Source organism: Numida meleagris, chromosome 18 (assembly GCF_002078875.1).
Source record: "Numida meleagris isolate 19003 breed g44 Domestic line chromosome 18, NumMel1.0, whole genome shotgun sequence".
Lineage (NCBI taxonomy): Eukaryota > Metazoa > Chordata > Aves > Galliformes > Numididae > Numida > Numida meleagris.
The window spans coordinates 6,303,903-6,324,155 of NC_034426.1; the positions used below are offsets into that span (position 1 = coordinate 6,303,903).

General features: G+C 44.1%; 2 protein-coding genes across 11 annotated transcripts in view; both read left to right on the forward strand.

Annotated features, from left to right (window-relative positions):
• Positions 1-7,463, forward strand: part of EFCAB5 (EF-hand calcium binding domain 5) — a 37,948-nt gene extending 30,485 nt beyond the window's left edge. For 7 of the 9 annotated variants that reach the window (XM_021415939.1, XM_021415938.1, XM_021415935.1 and 4 more), the window contains 8 exons: positions 144-316; positions 937-1,165; positions 1,904-2,056; positions 3,187-3,290; positions 4,017-4,270; positions 4,909-5,135; positions 5,299-5,395; positions 6,766-7,463. In XM_021415939.1, coding sequence (XP_021271614.1) covers positions 144-316; positions 937-1,165; positions 1,904-2,056; positions 3,187-3,290; positions 4,017-4,270; positions 4,909-5,135; positions 5,299-5,395; positions 6,766-6,941 — 1,413 coding nt within the window. In that variant the 3' untranslated portion in view covers positions 6,942-7,463. Of the gene's footprint in view, positions 1-143; positions 317-936; positions 1,166-1,903; positions 2,057-3,186; positions 3,291-4,016; positions 4,389-4,908; positions 5,136-5,298; positions 5,396-6,765 lie in introns of those variants that run through there. The other 2 variants (XR_002444044.1, XM_021415940.1) reach the window with 2 other exon arrangements.
• NSRP1 (nuclear speckle splicing regulatory protein 1) lies at positions 7,685-19,476 on the forward strand. Of its 2 annotated transcripts, none has more exons than XM_021415945.1 (7): positions 7,685-7,832; positions 8,757-8,844; positions 14,228-14,284; positions 14,409-14,540; positions 15,005-15,212; positions 15,868-15,976; positions 17,849-19,476. In XM_021415945.1, exons 1-7 carry the CDS (start codon positions 7,813-7,815, stop codon positions 18,870-18,872), a joined length of 1,638 nt encoding a protein of 545 aa, XP_021271620.1. In that variant the 5' UTR covers positions 7,685-7,812; the 3' UTR covers positions 18,873-19,476. The 2 variants fall into 2 exon arrangements, with proteins under 2 accessions (XP_021271620.1, XP_021271621.1); XM_021415946.1 differs by lacking the exon at positions 7,685-7,832 and adding an exon at positions 7,919-8,298.

Sequence of the window (20,253 nt, forward strand, 5' to 3'; positions counted from 1 at the left end):
TTTTCTTTCCTTCCTCTTTTCTCGTTTTTTTTTTCTTTTTGGGCCTGTCCCCCCCTTGTCACGGACGCAGACCCTTAGACAATACCGTGACAAATGGCCAATGGCTAATGTACATAATGTAACGGGAAACATTTGGTTGCTAGGATGCAGAAGCCCACGGGGATAGCAAGAAGATCAGTGCATATATTGCCCTTTTGGAAGAAAACCAGCTCTCACCAGAGCGGGGACAGACGCTCTTACGCTATGTGACATGTACCACAGATGACGCTCCGTATGTTCTAAACCAGATACTGTACAGAGACATGAAAGGAGTAAGGTAAGAAAAGCTACCAATGATTTCCTTTATCTGAAAAGTGCTTGGAATGCAGGGGTACCCGACAGTGCTTGGGGGTGCTCTGAAAACAGAGGTTGATGGACTGCTCCAGAGAGGAGCATCCCTCAGGGACCACTGTGGAATTGTTCATTATCACACACATACCCTCATGCTTTGCATGGTCTGCTCAGAGCTGCTCTGCTTGGGATTCTGCAACTTCCCTTGGGGAGATGAGCTCACAGCCTCACAAATTTCATCCTTCAGCAAAGTCTGTTACATTGGGCCTACTTGGTCTTGTCTGGAAATGAACGCCCTTAGAGCAGTTTAGATCCACTTGGATATTTTTTGGGAACAAGGCTTTTCTTCTCTAATGTTTACAGGACAAACAGCTTTCATGCCTCTTTACACCTTGTTTCCATAAGCTAAATGTATTTAAATATTGCTTCTTCTGACCTATAAAATATAAGAGCTGCTCCCTTCTGGATTCCTCTTTGTTACATTCATTAGTTGGTGCTTTTACATTGTCTTAAGGACAAAAAGTGCCTTATTTATTCCCAGTGATTTTGGGATGCGAGCGGTAAATGAAAGCTCATCACAAACCTGCCCACGTGTTTGTTTTTCAGCTTTGCAGCTGTTGAAGAGGAAAAGCCAATCCATGTCCCAAGAGTTCAGCTCCATGGAAATATCCACTTCTGGAACCATGACCGCCCAGCTGAGGAGAGGAGAGGCTCATTCCTGGTACTGCCCTTGCACGATGCTCACTGGAGGGTCTTTGGCACTCTGGGACTTGATACTCTTCGGGACCAGAGAGAGAAAACCATTTTCCTGACCCATGAGATCAGCTTCTACCAGGTGGGCACCACCAGAAAGCACTTTGTGAGTCCGTACTACAAAAAAAAATGGGTAAGAACACTGAATTCTTCAGGTTTGCACTGAGGAGACGTAAGATGGTACAACTCAGAAAAGAACCGCGGGCTCCTTTTCACTGCGTGAGATAAAACCAGTGTGAGTGGAACACCTTACCAATGCTGTACTGATTAACATCTTTGTAACTGATGATAACATCTCATCAGTAATTTATTTAAGCTTTTCCTGCAGACCTGACTAGTACATTATTCGCAGATTTGTGCCAAAGCCCAAGGAGAGTGACTTTATTCACCAAAGCTCTGAATCTCAGATTTGTGTTTGTTTCTACGTGGTGGCATAAAAACCCACTTTTTACACGATAGATTAATGACAAGCAACAGCAGTCCGGGGTTCCTTGGGATGCTGGCGCAGTATTGCTCTTTAGAATCTGCCTCATTGTGGATGCACCATGCGGGCAGCAGGGAGCGCAGCAAGCCAATGTTATCGGCGGATTTGGCCGCGCATCTCCGCTGAAAACAATTGCGGTACTTGGCTGCGACCTGGGTGCTCTGGAGTCTTAGGGCCTGATTTAATAGCAGACATTTCACAGTTACTTTTCACCTTTACAAGCCGTGATTAAAGTGACTTATTACAACCATTTTGCTTCATTTTGCTCTTTGAACCAGCTTGTTTTTTCCCCAACTCACATAGAATTGGCTCCTTTGGAGCATTCTGCTTTCACAGGGAGTTTCTCACGCGTTCAGCAAAGCCTACCACCATGTGCGGGCACTAGGAAGTGTTCTGCAAATGGCCCTCACTGCTCTGGACTGGTTGTATCACAAAGTGCCCAGCATCCACACCGTCAGTACATACCTGGTAGAGCCTGGCAACGATCAGGTACGCAGATTACAGGGCTGACAGGCCTACTTTAGTTGGGGGGATATATCATTTCTAGCTGTCTGTGATTTCCCAGTGCTTTTGTCATCAAACTGAAGCCTGCCTGAGATTCTTGTGCCTGTCCCAGCATCAAAAGGGCTATAGAGGTAGAGAGGGAAGGTTCCCTCTGTAAAGGAAGGTACTCTTCATTATTTTCTCCCTCTCATGTAAAACAGTGCTGCTAGCATAGCTCTTTTCTCCATGGCACAAGGGAATATTCTTCTACTTCAGAGTAAAAGCCCACACCTACTCAACCCATCCATCCATGCATCCATCCATCACCCATCCATAGGTTAGCCCCTGCTAAAACTTTGTTATTTGGGACCTCCACAAGGGGACCCACCCTTCAATGGAGATTCTGTGAAAATTAAGGCATGGAAAAAAAGGAATGCCCAAGCAGATGTACTTGGGCTTCTTTCTGAACCAAGACCAAAGTATGGCGCAGGAAGGGGCTGCTCCCAGTTAGGCAGCTTGTAAAGGCAGCCCACCTCTGAGCAGATCGTATCCCTGTGGTTGAGCAGGCACTCAAGCCCTGGGAAGCTTGTCATTTCACATACAAGTAAGTTAAGTAGATAAAAAGTGTATGTAATATGAAGGACCGATCCCATGTCACCACAACGTCTGTACGACATCTGCTGAAGCCATAATTCATCTGCTTCCTTTGATAAGCATTGTTTTTGCTGGCAGCTTTCTGTTGTCATTCCAGGCTCTGCCCTGTCCCTCGTTAACTGCCTGATAGCCAGGTCATGTGTCAAGGCACGCTGACACAAACACAACATGAGAAAGAGAACTCTAATAGGACATGAAAAAGAAGGGAAAACTCTTCTTTGGCCTTTGGGTGTTCCTCGGTGTGGAGCCTGGGGACACATTAGATGGTTTGGCTGAGGGAGGTGCCAGGCATATTCTTCATGCAACCTGAGCAATACTGGGAATAAAACCAGGCATTGCTGGGAGATGTCTTTAAACCATCTCGTGGCACTCAGTTGTACGTGGGAATTTTAACACACGTACAAACACTTTCTCCCCTCTCCAAGTTTTAAAATGGCTGCTCCTCTCCCGCGTGCAGCTAACCATCCCTCTTCTCTCTGCAGACACGTGACTATGCTCTGCGCAGAATGATTACTACAGACAGTATAGGACAAAAGGAAATCCATACCTCTCCTGTCCTCCTCCTCAGAAAAGAGGACTTTTTCAGGTGGGCTCCAGCTCCTGCAGTCCGTTGCCAGACACCCCTGGTCCCGGATCCTAGCCTGCACAATGCCCACAGCATAAGGCCGGCTGTAATGCGGCCCTGCTGGCGTGTCTGCCTGGAGCTGTCTCACTGCTGAGGCTCCAGGTGTGGACACATGTGATACTGAAAGCACAAGGTGCGTTTTCTCTTTGATTTTAGGCCTGCGGAAAATTAGCTTCCAGCTTAATGCTTACCCAATGAGCTGCCAAGCAATCTTGGCATCTGTTGTGAAAGGTTTGCAGGATCAGAGCCTATAGTGAAGCATTTTGCTATTTACAGTAATCTGCCTTTTTTTTTTCCTGGATATATTTGTCTCATTTCCTGCCATTATCTGTTTCCTTCAGCTGCCAGGATCCTCACACACTTGTCTTAAGTATATCAAACAAGAAGTTGTTTTTAAAGCGAGAATACAACCTCGTTTTAGATTTGTTAAATTGTTGTGGTTTTCAGCAATCAAAATTTTCAGCAATGTTGTGTTCCAAAATGTAATTTTCTCCTTTCTGAATATGGCTTGAATGAGACTTAAATATGTTCATATTTCAGGTAAAGGAATTAAACGCTAATTGCAAGATAATAACCTTTGTTTTAACAGAAAGAGATGAATGACCTGTCATTAAAAAATGCTAAAGTGCCCAAAGGGACTGGAATGGTAAAGCTGTGGACTTACTCCTCTCTTTACACTCATTTCAGACATTACCTGTTTAAGTGCACAGACTGTTCAGAGGTCATTCTCACTTCTGTCTGTGGAGAACAGCACATTGCAGTGCCTCTCCGGGACCTGTCAGGACGAGCCCTTGGGTTATTTGACATCAGCATCGGACACCACCAGACATTACCTCCTCGTGAACAGAAAGACCTGCAGAGAATGCTGAAGATGGCCCAAGCCACCTGCTCTGAGATACTGAAAATGCCTTCAGAGGAAACCAAAGCAACCCTTGTACTGGGTATTGTGCACACAGAGCCAGGATAGATTGTTAAGGGTAAAAACAGGAATTGCCGTAAAACCACTTCTGAAGTATCACTCATACAATACGAAAGGACAAATACTCACCTTTGGTACAGGTACTACTCCTGAGCAAGCCCAAGGGCTGAGCAGAGGACCCTTAAGCAGAATGTTCAGATTTTGGCTTTGGTTCACAGGATACTTCTGTGTCCAAGTCCCACTGAAATCAAAGGTGTGAAGCAAGGTGCTGTGTTGCATTCAGGAATCTAACATCTTCTCCTCAGAAATGCCCCAGCTGAGATCCAAAGGATCTGCATGTCACAGATCCAGAATTACCTGTGTGCCTGGGCCCTCTGGGCTCTCAGGACTTCTGCTTTGTAACATTTATGGCACCTATCTAATCCGCTTAAGGCGTTCAGCAGTCTCAACACATCACACTTATGTTACAGAAAGCTTTGCCTCCTCAAGCACATAACCTGAAATGTTTTGGAGGATACTTGTGTTGTGTATGGATCAAGCATTTTGTTAAGGAGAAAATGAGTTAATCATAAAGAGGGCAGAGATGTTCAGTCAATAACGTAAGTCTTGAGTAGCAAATGTTTCCGAGCAACTTCTTGAAAGGTTTGCTTGTGATTCCAGAGGCAGAACACGGGAATCTGAGGCATGCAGGGATTCTGTTCCACCGGTTCATGCTGCAGGACCTGCGCGAGTGTATCCAGAAACTGAATGCTGAGAGCTTGGCTGAAATCAAGAGCTGTGAAGACCCACCAGCACTGGTACATAACATAATGAAGGCTGTGCTGTTGCTTTTACACCCAGAGTGGGAGGGCACAGAGAAGACTGAGAACTGGAATCAGTGCATACTGGTGAGACATTTATTTCTTCCTTTCAATCTCCCACTTTCTGACTAAGCATTTCTAGAAGCGCTGCCTGCATATTTCCTACAAGCTAACCTTAGCCAGCTTTAATTCTGTAACCCCTCCAAAGTTTTTCACCACCATCTGACCTTCTTTGTTCTCTGCATTGCAGCAATTTGATGACAGTTTAATTCAGGAGATGTATTGCTTTGATCCAACTGCTGCATCTGTGCACGTTCAAGCAGAGCTGGTGCGGGCCTGTGTCAGTGGTAAATACCATAAAGTAATTGTGGGATGATCAGACACCAATCAGCAATGAAACACTGTCAGTACCAACATTCAGCTGAGTGCTTTCAAGTCCTTACTTACAAAACTAATTTTGATTTCCCGATAGATTAAACAATAGATGAGGGGTCCTAAATATCTCCAGACTTTTTTTGGTTAATAAAAGTCAACGTGTTACATTTATTATCAAAACTCACTGCCTTGAGGGAAAGGGAGCAGATCAGCTTTGAAATCTAGCAGAACAGGCGATCTCATTGTAAACCCATAGGTAACATGCTAACAGTGATGTTTTGGGGGGGCAAATAATCTGTTCTGTGTACCTCAGACCTGCCGTGCACTAAGCAATGACCCAGCTCCAAACAAATCATGGGTGTGGGAGGACAGTGGGAGCCCGCCTGCTTGTAAACACCATCTGCCAGGTACTCCATATACTCACTGGCCATAAACAGGAGCTAGGTTTCCATCTGTCTTTCCCTCATGTAATGAATGTGAGCTTTTTTTGGTGCCAGAGTATTCAAGAGGCTATTACTGTTTTCAATATCTCTGCAGGAGAAGCAACTGGTGTTCTTGTTGACATATCTCCCTTATTGATTTAATGACAGACTGAGAGGTCTTAAAATTAAGTGTGGACAAGACTTACTCATTTAGCTGGGGAGACTCATTTACAGCGACCTTCCTACTGCTGAGCAGTGCGCAGTCATAACTCCTTTGTATGTGTTCTCATGTATATTAGACTAATTCTGGAGAGAATGAAGCAAGCCTAGAGCATCCAGTCCTCCTAGGTTTAACTGGAAGGGGGATTGCTTTGGCAAATTACTGGAACATATTGTGGGACAGCAGTCTGAGATCAGCGGTGTGAATACCAGTACGATATGCAAGTGAAGGGTCTGGAGCACAAGTCTGATGGCTAGTGGCTAAGGGACGGGTCATTCTGGAGAAGGGGAGGCTCAGAGGAGGCTCAGGGGAGATCTCATTGCCCTCTACAACTCCCTGAAAAGAGGCTGTGGTGAGGTGGGGGTTGGCCTCAGCTCCCAGGTAACAGCAATAGGATGGGAGGAGATGGCCTCACATTGTGCCAGGGAAGGTTCAGGCTGGTTGTTAGAAAACATTTATTCTCTGAATGTGTGGTGATGCATTGGCACAGGCTTCCCAGGGAGGTGGGGGAGTCCTCGACCCTGGAAGTGTTCCAGAACTGTGGGGATGTGGCACTGAGGGACTGATGTGTATATGTTCTATACACATGTCCTGTAATATGGAAGCACACACCTTACACTCCACTCCCAGGGCAACGTTTAGAGATATGACTCTATGGTGATCTCCATTAGCAGATAATAAAATATCTTCTCTGTTGCAGGGGTACCTCAGGCAGCAGTGTGGCCGCGGGGCTCCATCGCAGCCTGGCTCCTGGACCACTGGCTGCACACCTGCCTGTGCCTGGCCCAGCTGGCAGAGAGCATGCGGAGCAACACGGCCCATCCCCAGCACTGCCCACAGCAATGTGTCCCGTTAGACCACCAGCTGCTCGCCTAACCCCAGTGCTCCCGGCATTGGACGCCCATTTCATTAATTAAATTAACTGTTTATTTTTCTTAGCTATGCATCGTGACTCAGGGCTCGTCAAGATGGTCTGTTAGGTGCTATTAAGAAAGGGCAGAAAAACGTTCAAGGAAATCATTTTGCTAGTATGAATCTATCTCCTAAGCCTTAAAAAGGCTGCTTTAGGCTTTATTATTACTACTATTATTATTAAAGTTCCAATGAGAGAGGCAGGGAACACTTCACGGTGACAGCGCTCAGAAGAAATACAGCACACTCGGGATTCCCTCTCCTTCAGTTACGTTTTAGAAACAGTTCTAACTCGGGTTGTTAATCAGCACTTGTTGAAGTTCTAGGCTTGCTGCAGCAGAGCCCCACAGTTTTAATACAGCCCCAAAAACTCTGCTTGCGATGAAGCCTGAGACGGCCAACTTCAGTCTGAAGCAAGACTGCATCTCCGCAACAACGTTTCTTTTGGCAGAACGGCTTCTTTTAATAAAACTTTGGGAAATTAAACCCCTTTTTCTCTCTTCAGACTGACGCCTCCGGGTGCGCTGAGGGAAGCAGCGGTCCCACAGCGCCCGCTGGGCGGGTGAGAGAGGGACGGGACCGCTCCGCTCCCCTCAGCGCGCCGCGGTTCGCTGTCTATCCGCAGCGGCACTTTCGCTACTCGCCATTCTGCAGTTACAAAATTCATCCCCTGTCTCCATCCCTTCCCGCTCGCTCCGTGCGTCCTTTCTGGAGCGAGAGCGGGGATCGGCGCGCCGGGAGTCGGCGGGGAGAGGGGGGTGGAAAGCAGCAGAGCCGCGAGGAATCTGCGGCCGCGGAGCAGCAGGCGGCTGTGCCCAGCAGCGGCCGGGACAAGATGGCGGCGCTAAGCAAGCAGTGAGTGCGGGCGGCAGCGGGGCGGCGGCAGCTGAGGGGCGCCGCGGGGTTGCCGCCGAGGACGGGCACGGGCCGGGTCCCGTCTCGCCTCGCCTCGGGCCGGGGCTGGCGCTAGCGGAGCGCTTGCTCGTCCCGGCCGGCATTTGTTGGCGGGCAGCTCAATGCGGCCTCCGTGCGTTGGCTTGAACATAACTGTGTTTATTAAAAAGTAAAAAATGAAAAGTGGGAAGGGGTGGGAGGCTGTTGCCGCGTTGCTCAGGGGAGGTTTTCACTCCAACGAAACAGAATCCCCTCAAGATTCGCACAGAAACCGCCGTGCTACCGGCGCGGCCCTGCCGGGACCCGCCACCTCAGAGCCGGACTGTGTCGGAGCGCGGCCGCCGCAGTGACGCCCTCAGAGGGAGCTCCTTCGTGGCCGCGGTCGGGACACAGGGCTGTGCCGGTGTGGCTGGTTCATCTCTGAGATGTAAGCTGCGTACAAGTCCTGGTTGCTTGTCCTAGCTCTATCTGTAAGTTGGTAATGGACGCTGTCGTCCAAAAGAGTGGCTGGCAAGCGCATCTACAGAGCAGTGTGTGCGTGGATCAGCCCTCTGCAGGTTAAGGAGCAATCGTTTTTTACTTCTCTGAGGAGAGAAAAAAGAAAAAATCATTTAGAGAACTCTGGGCAAGAGGGATTTGTGGCCTCATTTAGGAAGATAGATAGTTTTATCCAGAAACTTTGCGTGGAAAAAAACAACAGCGGTGGTGGGAGAAGCTGGCGGGTGCGGGGGGGCTGTGTGCTGCCGTCAGCACGGCCCAGAGCTATGCCCTATACGTTACGGTGCTGCTCATCTTCTGTTTCTAGAGTTGTAAATAGTAGACCTCTATTTTGGAACCTGCTGTGTGTAAGTAACGTGAAAGATAACTTTCAGTGTTTTTCCCTAGGTATGGGCTTATTATGCCCAAGAAATTGCAGCAGAAGAATCTGGCTTCCAGCAAGCTCTCAGTGTTTGCAGATGACTCTGACGATGAGGTCAGTTCAACAGTTTTCTTCTGAAACTCATGCCGTATTCTGCGGGTGATTTGCTTGCAACACTAATGCCTGCATCTGCTCCTAGCTGTGTTACTGACACAATCATTTGGGTGTGAGTGACTTGTAATTCTCAAAGCACTCAATTCTTTTAATAAGAGATCAAACTACATACAGCGTTTCAGTGATCACACAGTTTATTGGTGCTTGGTGAAGTATGACTATATTGCATGACATTGATAGTGTTCTTTTATATAGTGTCTTTTTAAGCTATTATATTAAAAGTATTAAGTTTCTACTAATTCCAGTAGAGGGGGCTGCACTCTAAAAATTGCACTTCGGGATGGATTGCTGCTTGGGGTGCTCTGGAGAACTGGCTCAGCATTTAGGCTGGTTGGGGTACTTACAGATACCCAAGTTCTTAAACAGAAGTTTTAAATAATTTAAAGTCAGTAGCTTTGTAGTCTACAGGTAAGGGATAGGAACTGAGAACTGAGGAGGTGATGTGTCTCTGCATGGATAAGAGCTAAGGTTACAACTTCTTTCTCTGTTTCTGGAGATAAGGCTGCAGTTTACTGGGCAGTGTCCATCAGGGATTGTCTGTGATGATTTAATCGTAATGTCTTTACGTGAATATTAAACTTTTTTATCCAAAGCCCAGAAAATATTTTTTCGATTGTGTAGTTGCAAAGAACAATGCTAGTAAAGCATCAAATACTGTTTGTCAGTTGCTAAGTCTTATTACCAAACATTTTAAATGTTTTTTAATGAACTGGCAGCTGTTATGTTTAGTGACAGTAAGCTCAAATCTAACAATTGCCGACCTCTGTGAGAGGCCGAATCCCAACTGCTGCTGCTGCTGAAGGTGTTGGAGCTGCCTTTGTACAGTGTGTGAGGGGGCCAAGGGCTTCCTATTGATATCCAGTCAGCCTCAAACGTGAAACTGCAGCTCATAGGAACTGCAGAGGACGTGAACATGTCTGACATGCCATCTCTTGCCTCACCTAGCTGTCTCCTCAGCGCCACGCGGAGGTGTCCCTCTGCTTGAGCTCACAGCTGGTAGCGTGGGTCTAAGGAGCGACTTTCCTTTGAACACAGCTGATAGGGATGATGGCACCCACTGCCCTCAGGGCCAGCAGCACTTTCCTTTTCTGTAGGGGTTTGGGATTTGGTGTCCTTCTCTATATCTGGGAACAGACTCCATGTTTTCCAGATCCCAAGGACGAGCTTGAATTGATCAGTTGTCGTTAGACCTCGAGTGGTAGGACTGGCAACCGTCCTGGCTGCAGGGGTGACTTGTTTTTTTTCCCCTTCTGCATTTTCTCTTTTTAATGTGTAAACATAAGAGTAAAATAATGAATGATAACAATTCTGATAATGGTAGCAATAGTAACAATGTGTGGTGCTACCAGCTAATTTAACAGATCAAGTATTGTTCCTGTCAGAAAAGCTGACATTTGCTACCAGAGTCTGCTGTAAAGACTCTTAAAAGTTGTCGTGTGCATCAATACGGTACATACCCAGCAAAAAGTAATAATCTCATAACTGCCTTTATCAAAAAAGGATCGTTTTTTAAAAAAGCAAAATTTCTTTATTAGTTCCATAATAATTTCAGAGCTTTTCAAGATAAGGAGCTGCATTTGGGAGGGGTTTCATTTCCTGTCTGCTAGCTTATCACTCAGAACTACATCTCAAATGTCTGGGGATTATGTATTTTTAACTGAACTCTAATAAAGTTTGTGCTGGGAGATCTGCACACCTGACTTGGGCTGTGATTATATATTAGATACCAAACTTTTGCCTCTTTTTTTTTTTTTTTTTTAAATGCCACTGTGTATTTTGTTAAGGTTTTGCCTGCACCTTTGCTGAGGGAGTTTGAAATGTGATTGTTCTTACTGTGGCTAAGTTCGTTAATGGGCGTTAGCCAGCGATGAAGATGTTCCTTGAGTTGGTTCATAACAAGGAGAACATCTTGGGTGGAAATCTTGAAATATTTTTCATCAGTATTGACTGGGACAACCAAAGCAGGTGCTTGCAGTCATTCCTGGCTGCCATAGCTGTGAGTTACTTGCCTTTGTAAGGAGGGGTTGTTACTGTGTTTAAATATAGAGGGAAGGCTGTCATCCCGCAGAGAGCCTTTGGTGGAGAATAGGTGTTGCATCAGCAAAATGAGATGTCGGAAACGAGCTTCCATTTTGGTTTATTGCTAATTGTGATATGTTTCTTTTCTCCAAAAATATTATCCCCTTATTCACGCGTTGTGTTTCCAGAGGCGGTGTGTCAGTTCCCCCTGTGCGCTGCTCTGCCTCCTGTTCTACATTTACAATTTAGTGGGGAGTACCTCTGTAAATCGAGTGTCTGTTTATTGAACCAGAATTACCTGAACCCTACCGAGCAGCCTTCAAAACTGATCTGCTGCTTCAGGATGACAAGTGTAGATAAAAACCAAAATGCACACAGACCACAATGGGTGCTAAATGCAGGGGACACCGTGGTGGCAGTGGGAACGTTCTGTGAGAGTGTTGGCTGGTGCGGGGCTGGCTTGTTTTAAGTGACCCTCCAAAAGAAAAGAGGAGAATTGAAGCAAACACAAAGAAAGAAACTGGAAACAGACGGAAAACTGCATTGGGTTATAGAGTCCTATTTTTGTTTTTGTGTGCAGTTCTTTAAAAAAAAAATGACACTATGTCTGAAAAAAAGAGTATTGAGTAGTGATAAGGACTGGGGTTCGTGCAGCACAAGGAGCAAACAGGCTGAGGGGCTCTGACTGAGAAATCTCTGAGGAAATGCAAGTGGAGAAGTAACTCCAGAGGAAGCATGGAAAAGCAGAAATAATTTAGAGAAAGTAAAGAGTTTTGCTGTTTCTCATAACATGAGCAGTAGAATGTGTTATGGAATGAGCAAGCAACTGATTTCATCTAAACAAAAGGAAGTTGTTGTTTTTGTCCTGGCAATGTGTGATGAAGTTGTGGAACCCATTGGCATGGGAGGTTGTGGCGTGGCCAGAACTAAAAATGGGTTCAGAAGTGGATGAGTCAAACAAAGGGATGCTCGTGGTGTCCAGCAATGGGCCAGCTGCATCCTCCCGTGCGGGAAGTCCCTCGGCTGCGCATTGCTGGAAGCTGGGAGCATGTGCCAAGGAGAGTTAATGCTGTACAGATTCATTATTCATGTTCTTCTTTTCCCTTTAAGAAATGGGAGAGAACAGTGAAAGTGCTCGTAGACTGAGGCGCTTTATTTTATTTTATTTATTTATTTATTGTCTTTTTTCGCATCAGAGCTTGCTTCCGCGGTCTTGTAGGGCTGCTAGACTCTAGAGTCTTGTTTTTAAGTTTGTTTGTGTGGTTCCTATGTGCTTCTACAGGAGAGGGTTAAAATATCTTTTCCTTCCAGCAAATATTAAAACTGCAAGCTTTGTGCTTCGGAAGAATGGCTTGACTGCAGTACGAGCACGAGACAGATTGCTGAGCTTATAGGCCTTTAATAAATGGGCAGTTGATAAGTAAAAACAATACAAAAGAACAGGAAGTTCTCATCTATCAGAGCTCGGGGCACAACAGGAAATTGTCAGCCATAAACCTTTAGGGAAGGTGTTTGTTTGTTGTAAACTTGCTGCCATTCTAGGCAAACATATCGCAGGTGGGCTTCCTTACAAGTGCACGTACAATAATGAGATTGTATATTACTTCTGTGTTTGTTTCATCTTCGCAGATCAACACGTTTATTTCACGTAGGCAGACAGGGAAAACATTCTATGCAGTGTTTCAAATATTTTGGTAGGATACAGTGCGTTCTGTAAATACAGCTGCAGAATCTGTTCTGTCTTTGTGGAGCCTGTGCTTTCCAGTGTTGTGCAGAGGAGGCTCCTTAGCACTGAGCGCTGTTCTGTAAAGCCAACATGAGCACCCTGTGCAGGATCCATCGGTGAGCAGGGGATGGAGCTGGGCAAGCTTCAAGCTCCTGTGCGCCCCAAACTGTTCTGTCTGTGCACTAGTAAAAGGCACAGCGCTTGTTCCTGCCCGTTTCTGCCTTTTAACATTAAATGGTATCTCATGACAGAAAGGAGGAAACGAGCCCTGTCATTTATAGTGAATCTGCTTAATAAACAGCACTATCTACTGGTTGAAGAAAGATAGATGTGCCGTCTGGTTCAGCACTAATTAAAGGACAAAACTAACTCAAACTCAGAGTTGGTTTGTTTGTTTAAAGAAAGCATGGTGATACAAAAACATTTTCAGTAGTGGATATGTTTTTTCCTTCAGGTGGGTCAGTACTGCTGTTTTCCAGCATATTAATGCTGAAGAGCTAAACATGAGCATACGTGGTTTAGTGGGGTTATTGGTGGTAGCTGGATGGTTGGACTGGATGATCTTGTAGGTCTTTTCCAACCTAGCTAATTCTATGATTCTGTGAGTGCTTGAAGCACGTGCTGCTCCCAACAGTAGCGTTCTTACTGTTAAAAATACAGAACTGATGATACTGATCAAACTCGAAGTCTGGCCAAATCCTTTCGGGTGTTTGGTTCTTGCTCTGAGTGCTGTTCTCATTTGGCTGTCAGTAAGAATGTCTGCTCAGCACTGCTGCCTCCCTGAAACAATGTATGTCCGTTCTGAGCAGCACCTAACCATGTCACAGACTAGTAGAGATACAATTAAAAACTCACTGAGGAGATTTATCCTTCTGTATTCTCCAGGATACAGTATGCGAGCACATGAAAATGATTTTGATACACAAATTGGTAGGAGGGTGTAACTCCAATTTCAGTTCGTTTTGGGGGGGTGACTGACTCGGTGTACTGTAGCAGTGACTGAAAGAAGTTTAATGTTGGTGAGAACAGGTCGGTGTATGGCAAGCATCCTGCCTTAGGTGTCTGTTTCAGCGCTGGCTGTAGCTGGCCTTGGCTAGAAGTTTGACTGCTGATGTGCCAGCTCCTGGCACCACCAGGCTGACCCGTGCTGCCATGGGGGGAGAGGTCTTCATGTGTTTGTTGGCAGTGGTTGGAGAATGGCGTTGGGACAAAACAATTTCCACAGATCTCTGAGCCTTTCTTAAGCAGAGGCTGCTTGTTTTGTGAGATGACATCAGATTGTTTGTGGCTTTTGAGGCAAACTGCTCATTAACACTGTGTTCTTAAATCCACCACCACTTTTAAGCAAGACATGCGTATGTTGGAGTGCTGCGGTACTTTGCCCAGGAAAGAGGCAGATTCATTGTATGCATATGAATGAATTTTCAGTTGTTCTTGCTTACAGAAAAATAGTATTGAAGCAAGACACTCCCTAACAGAAAGAACCTATTTATATAGTTGTTCATTAGAGAGGCAGAAAAATCCCTTGAGCTGTGTCAATGTGATTAATTGTATTTCTGCAATCTTTCCTTCTTACAGCCATCAGTTGGTGAAAGCCTTCAGAAGGAGGCACTGAAAAAACAGGCGATGAAGCAGGTGAGATGCAGAGAAGGGTCTTCGTGCCTGAGGCAAATTAGGAAATTACTGCCTTTAATTTCATGCTTCATTCTTGTGTCGGTTCCCACCCCATGTTTTTTGTTTTAATTTTGTCTTGGTTTAGACAAAATTGGAAATTCAGAAGGCTTTGTCAGAAGATGCTACGGTGTATGAATATGACAGTATCTATGATGAAATGCAGCAGAAGAAGAAAGAAAACAATGCCAGATTGTTATCGGGAAAAGATGAGAAAAAGGTCAGTACTTGAAAGTGTATTCTGTCTGTCTTAGCTCTGCCTGATCTGTGCTTGCAGTAACTTTAACTGCTTAACTTTCAAGCTTTGCCAAATGCATTCTCTAATGGGGCATACAAGTTTTGTGCTCAAATGCTGTTACCAAAGGTAGTAATTTGCAACAATTTTGGTAGAATTTAGTTAATCGGATACTACAGAGTCCTGATCCGGTGGTATTCTGGAAGCAGACTGTAAGTTTCTCACCTCACTTACGATGTATGGAATATCTTTCTGTATTTTTGAATCTCTCTAGAAAGGGATTACAGTTTATGTAAGATTGTTGTCAGCATAAGAATGTGTTAGACTAGTTTCTGTTACTTTTTTTCGATTAGAAACTTCCTTCAACACCTCCAACAGTCCCAAATTGTGTTTTCTTAACCACCTTAATTATCTTTCAGCATTATGCCTTTTTTTCCTTTCTCTTTTAGCCCAGATACATCCACAATATCCTCAAAGCAGCTGAGATTAGGAAGAAGGAACAAGAAAAAAGAATGGAAAGAAAAATTCAGAAAGAGCGTGAAATGGAAGGAGGAGAGTTTGCTGACAAAGAGGCTTTCGTGACTTCAGCCTATAAGAAGAAACTGCAAGAGAGGGCTGAGGAGGAGGAAAGAGAAAGAAGAGAGGCAGCTCTGGAGGGTGAGATTAACACTGAACCAGCATAATTCCACTTAAAAAAAGTATGACCTTGTAATGACGCACAGCGCTGTCATCCAGTCTTTCTGCGAGCCTTGGTATGGTTTAAATAACAAAAAGGAGCAGATAGCAGATACTGAATTGGATCCCACTTTCCATCTGTTGTTTTCCCTTGTGCAGGTTACTGTAGGAACAAGGGAAGCTCCTCCATTTGTGTGTCAGTACTGCTGGGGTTTTAATTTTTGAGAAAGGGTCAGTTATTGAAGGAAGACTTGTAAGCCTGGGGTACGGTGATGCTCACACTCCCTAATTTCAGATATTATGTAGTATCTCATAAATAGTCATTAAAACAGGACTAAAGTTAGATAATAGAATAACAAACAAGGTAAAATTGATCGAGGTGTAACCTCTGGCATTTTCAGTATCTAGAATAAGTTAGTTCAGGTTGGAATGGACCTCTGAAGGCCATCTGTTCCAGTCTGCTGCTTAAAGCGTGGCCAGCTAGGAGGTCACATCAGCTTGCTCACAGCTTGTTCCACTCCAGGCTAAAAACCTCTGGGATGGAGATTGCATTCTTGCTGCTGTCTTTACCAGTTGTGAGTTGTGTCTCTTGAGTATTTACGGCACAGTAAATCTAGCCTTGCTTTTTTCCCCTTAGCATACCTGGATGTGACCAAACAGAAGGATCTCAGTGGGTTTTACAGACATCTCTTAAACCAGAGGGTAGGGGAAGAAGAGGTGCCGAAATGCAGCTTCCGTGAAGCCAGGTATGATGCGGTTCGGGAGGGCTTCAGATCTGAAACAGCTTCTGGTTGGATGTGGTTCCAGACTTATGGAAATACTGCAAGAAGTAGACAAGGAATGCTATAGAACACTGGTTGAGTGAAAGTGATTACTTGGTGCAGCTGTTCAATTGAACTGTTTGGATAATGTCCAGTGATCATCAGTGGTATAGACTATAAGACAAAAAAATAGGGAGGATGGGGATACAGTTAAAAAGTGTCAGGAGACTGTCATACTTGTCACAGTTCATATTATTCTAACCTATCTTTACTTTGTTTTACATAATATTTTGCAATCTACATGAAGTTGCATGTATTGAATGATGAGGAAGGCAAAAGGTAACATAATGGGCAGAGAGAAGTAAGTCATAGAGGAATGATTTTGATATTAACTTCCTGAAAAAAACGTGGAACTATGACTTTATACTCATTCCACATTTGCAGGTTCATGAAAAATAAACAAGTTCAGTGCTAATGGGTGTGGTGAAAGGAAATGAATCAAATAAACTGTGGAAGTAAAGATGGAGTATTTTAAGATCTTAATATACACATGGTCCAAGGCAAAGTAATGAGATGAGGCTGAGTTATTTATGTAGTTGAGATGGTGAAATTCTGTCCTGTAGAGAAATACGTTGAAGGGGATATGTTCATTATATGCAACAAATGATCATTTGTAACAGGTAATTCAGGTTAAAAGGGATAGTCCTCAGACCTCAGTCTCACTGGTAAGTGCTTGCCATCACAAAGAAAAAGCAGCTTTCGTCAAAAGATGTTCTAAATCTGGGAGTGGATTATTAGAAAGTAAATGCTTAAGTGAAAAATGTGTGTCACAGTGAAGTTACTCAGCTCTCTGAAATAAGGGAATTATAGATTGTGTTAGCTATAAGGATATGCCACATATTGGAAATAATAGGGAAAGGTAGTGTAAAAGAACTAAGAAATAAGAGCTCCAGCATATATTTTAATTTTATCCTTTCTTATGGTGGTGCTGTGGGACACTGGAAGAACACACCTGGACTTTCACATCTCAGAATTTGCAGCACTTGTCCCTGAAGTGATCCACCTTTGACTTATCATTTTTATTAACAGGATTAATTAAGTACACTGGTGGTTGTTTTTAGACTTCAAAGCATACATCAAACGTTCAGTCTAACTAGATGGTGTGCTGATTCATAAGAATGTACCACAGAGCGTTCTCATAGCTGTGTGGTTAGGAAGAGGAGGCTCGTGTGTGATGGAACGTGTATTTCCTTATCAGCCAGAAAAGTGTGACAGAGCATAACCTTTTCTGCCTAGTGCCCAAATTTGTCCTTTATGGATTGTCTTTTTTATTTCCAAACTGGTGAGCTGTTTAAAGGTACTGATTTTTATTTAGCCACAAGAGCGAGATCTTCAGAAATACTGGATTAAAATCCTACTGCTACTCATGGAAGCTACGTTCCTCCCTCTGTCAGTGAAACATCCAACCTGCTGCTTCTCTGCATGATTATCTGAAAAGAATAGGGGGAAAAAATGCACAGGAAAAAATGCATGGCTTGCCAGACAGCTTACACAAGAATGCAAATCTCTGTTCTGTTCCTTAGGTAGAGACTGCAGATACTTAACCATACTCATTCTTTTAGATTAATTCATCAGCTTGCATTCACCAGTGAACTAGATACAGATCTTTAGTAGAAGTCATTTATGCTAGATTTCTGGAACCTGAGCACCAGATAGATTTGCTTCCATAGACTTTTCAGCTGCATCTCTTGTTTACAGTCTCATTGAAATCCCGACCAGAAGTCAACCTGTACAGAAGTCTGAGATTTCAGGCTGTGTAATGTTTTTTTTCTCTTTTTTAACATTAAAAAAATGTAGGATAAAGGAAGAGAAATCTGACAGTTGTTACGATGAATCCAGCCAAAGGAACAAAGGCCCATACGAAAGACAAAGACTCAAACCGTCTGCTAAGGAAGAGGATAATCCAGATGCTGATACCGACTTAGAAAGTGATAGTAATGATGAGAAGAGACATAAGTCTGTTAAAGTAAATTTGAAAAAGAAGAAAAGGAGAGCCTCCTCTGTGAGCAGCGAAGAGGAGACTAAACGTCACAAGAGCCAGAGGCATTCCAGGTCCCCAAGTTCATCCAGTGTGGAGGAAGAGCTGCGCACAAAAGAGCAGACAAATCATCTTACAAAGAAGGGAGAGGGCAGACCAAGCAGAAGGGGCTATGATGAACAATACAGGGAAAAAGACTATCAGAGAAGTAGGACCCATGAAAAGGATCACCAGAGGGAAAAGGAAGAGCGACACAGGTATGGGGATCACACTAGTAAGGATTATTACAGAAGGAGGGAAGAGCAAGATGATAAACAAAGGGAGAAGGAAAGAAAAGAGAGGGAGGGGTATGGTAGAGAATGGAGGAAGGCAAAGGAGAGGGAGGAGAAGTGTTCAGAAAAGGAACGAGAAAAAGAAAGAATAAGAAGTGGTAAAGATAGATCCAGTGACAGAGAGAAGGAGAGAGGAGAGAAATGCAGAGAAAAGGAAGATCATGGGAAGGAGAGGAGAGAGAAAGGTGGTAGTGATGAAAAATACAGAGACAGGAGGGACAGCAGTCCTGCAGCTTTAGAAAAAGATGACACTGATCTGGAAAAGGAGAAAAAGGGAAGAGAGAGGGAGGTGGATGAGAAGAAAAGCTCCAGCTCTGGGAATGGGCAGAAATGTAAGGATGGAGAAGGGGAGAAAGAGGAGAAAGAACAGACACAAAAACCACCTGACAGCATGAGCAAATTTGCCAAACGGAGCAATGAAGAGACTGTCATGTCAGCAAGGGACCGCTATTTGGCAAGGCAAATGGCACGTGTCGGTGCTAAATCTTACATCGAGAAAGAAGAAGATTAATGTCGCTGTAGTGGGCAAAAACACTTGCTTTCTCAACCAAGAGGAAAATCCACTGCTTCATGGACACTTGTACAGAAGTGTATCCCAGCTGTTTATTTTTGGGATTCGTAAAATACGTTTTGTGTGCTGTGGTAGAACATCTTTTAAAGTGGATGAATGGATCGCTTGATGCACACCCTCAATCGGTTTGTGCAGTCAGAGTATTAAATTTGTCTAAATCAGTCCAGCTTTATCTTCAGTGTTTTTCATCTGAAGGTTCTGGGGAGTTGTGGGAACGTCGAACAGCCTAAGGTGAGAATGCCTCCCCCATGCAGCTCCTCTTCTCAGCAGCTGGAGCAGAACAAACTCCTAAGCTCTTAATGCTTTGACAGTCTCAGGCCTTATCAGGAGTTATTGGTGCCCAGCAGTGCTCTCGAAAATCAGAAACACCTGTAAAAGAGGGGAGAATGGCAACAGAACTGCCCGCGTAGCAACCAAGGGGATCCCTGTATGTGACGTGGTGTTTTGTAAGCTAATGCATATTGACATATGGATTTTGTATATAGGTTTGGGTTTGGTTTCAGGGACCTGATGTACAGAAATAAAGTGTAAGGTACATACTGTGTCTAACGTGTGGGTCATTTTTAATGCTATTTTACTGGTAATGATGTCATCTTTTTGTGTGTGTGAAATAAGGTATTTCATGTATCTCAAGGTATTTCATTTCTTTTTTCATGTATTACATTCATGTCTGCTTGTTCTGCTGGAGGCAGTATTTTAGGTGTGTCAGTCTGTCCGTCTATAAGGAAGAAGTTCTTTCCACACTATAACTTGGTAAGTAGGGTATCCAACAACGATCACGGTTTTTAGGATGTGTTCTCAATGCTTTTCACAGTGTTTTTTTTTTCCTGCTGTTCTTCTGTTGTTTGCTTGTTCACTCTTGTTCCTGGCCAGTATTTTCAGCTGTTGGACTGGTGTCTCTTTATTTTCCTCCAGATCTCTTCAAATTTTTTTTATTTTCCAATAAACTTCTGATTTAGTAATTCTTCCAAAAACTTTTGAGGCACTTTCTCAAATATAATTTTCATAGACAGGCCTTGTAAGTTGGTCATTTCCTGCTTCTGGGAGACTTGAAATGTATCGTGTTAAGACTCTCGTCGGGAAGGCACGTGGTGTGATTCACTTCACTACAGCAGTTTGTAGTAAGAATAGCTGAGTCATTCGTACTTTTCTATCATAGTTTGGTAAGTGCTGCCAAAACTTCTGGGCTCCTTTTTGACATGTCAAAATGTATCTCTCAGAGTAAAACCAATTGGATTTTTTTCTGATCTTTACTTTTTCCTTTTCTTTGTGATTGATACAGGGGAAAAGAAATACAATGTTTGGTTTCCTTTTTCTGTTT

Excerpts from the sequence above, each read along its gene's own strand:
- NSRP1 (XM_021415945.1), top strand. The coding sequence starts at position 7,813 with ATGGCGGCGCTAAGCAAGCA. Across the intron at positions 14,285-14,408 it reads AAAAACAGGCGATGAAGCAG|ACAAAATTGGAAATTCAGAA; the intron begins GTGAGATGCAGA and ends GTCTTGGTTTAG. Across the intron at positions 14,541-15,004 it reads CGGGAAAAGATGAGAAAAAG|CCCAGATACATCCACAATAT; the intron begins GTCAGTACTTGA and ends TTTCTCTTTTAG.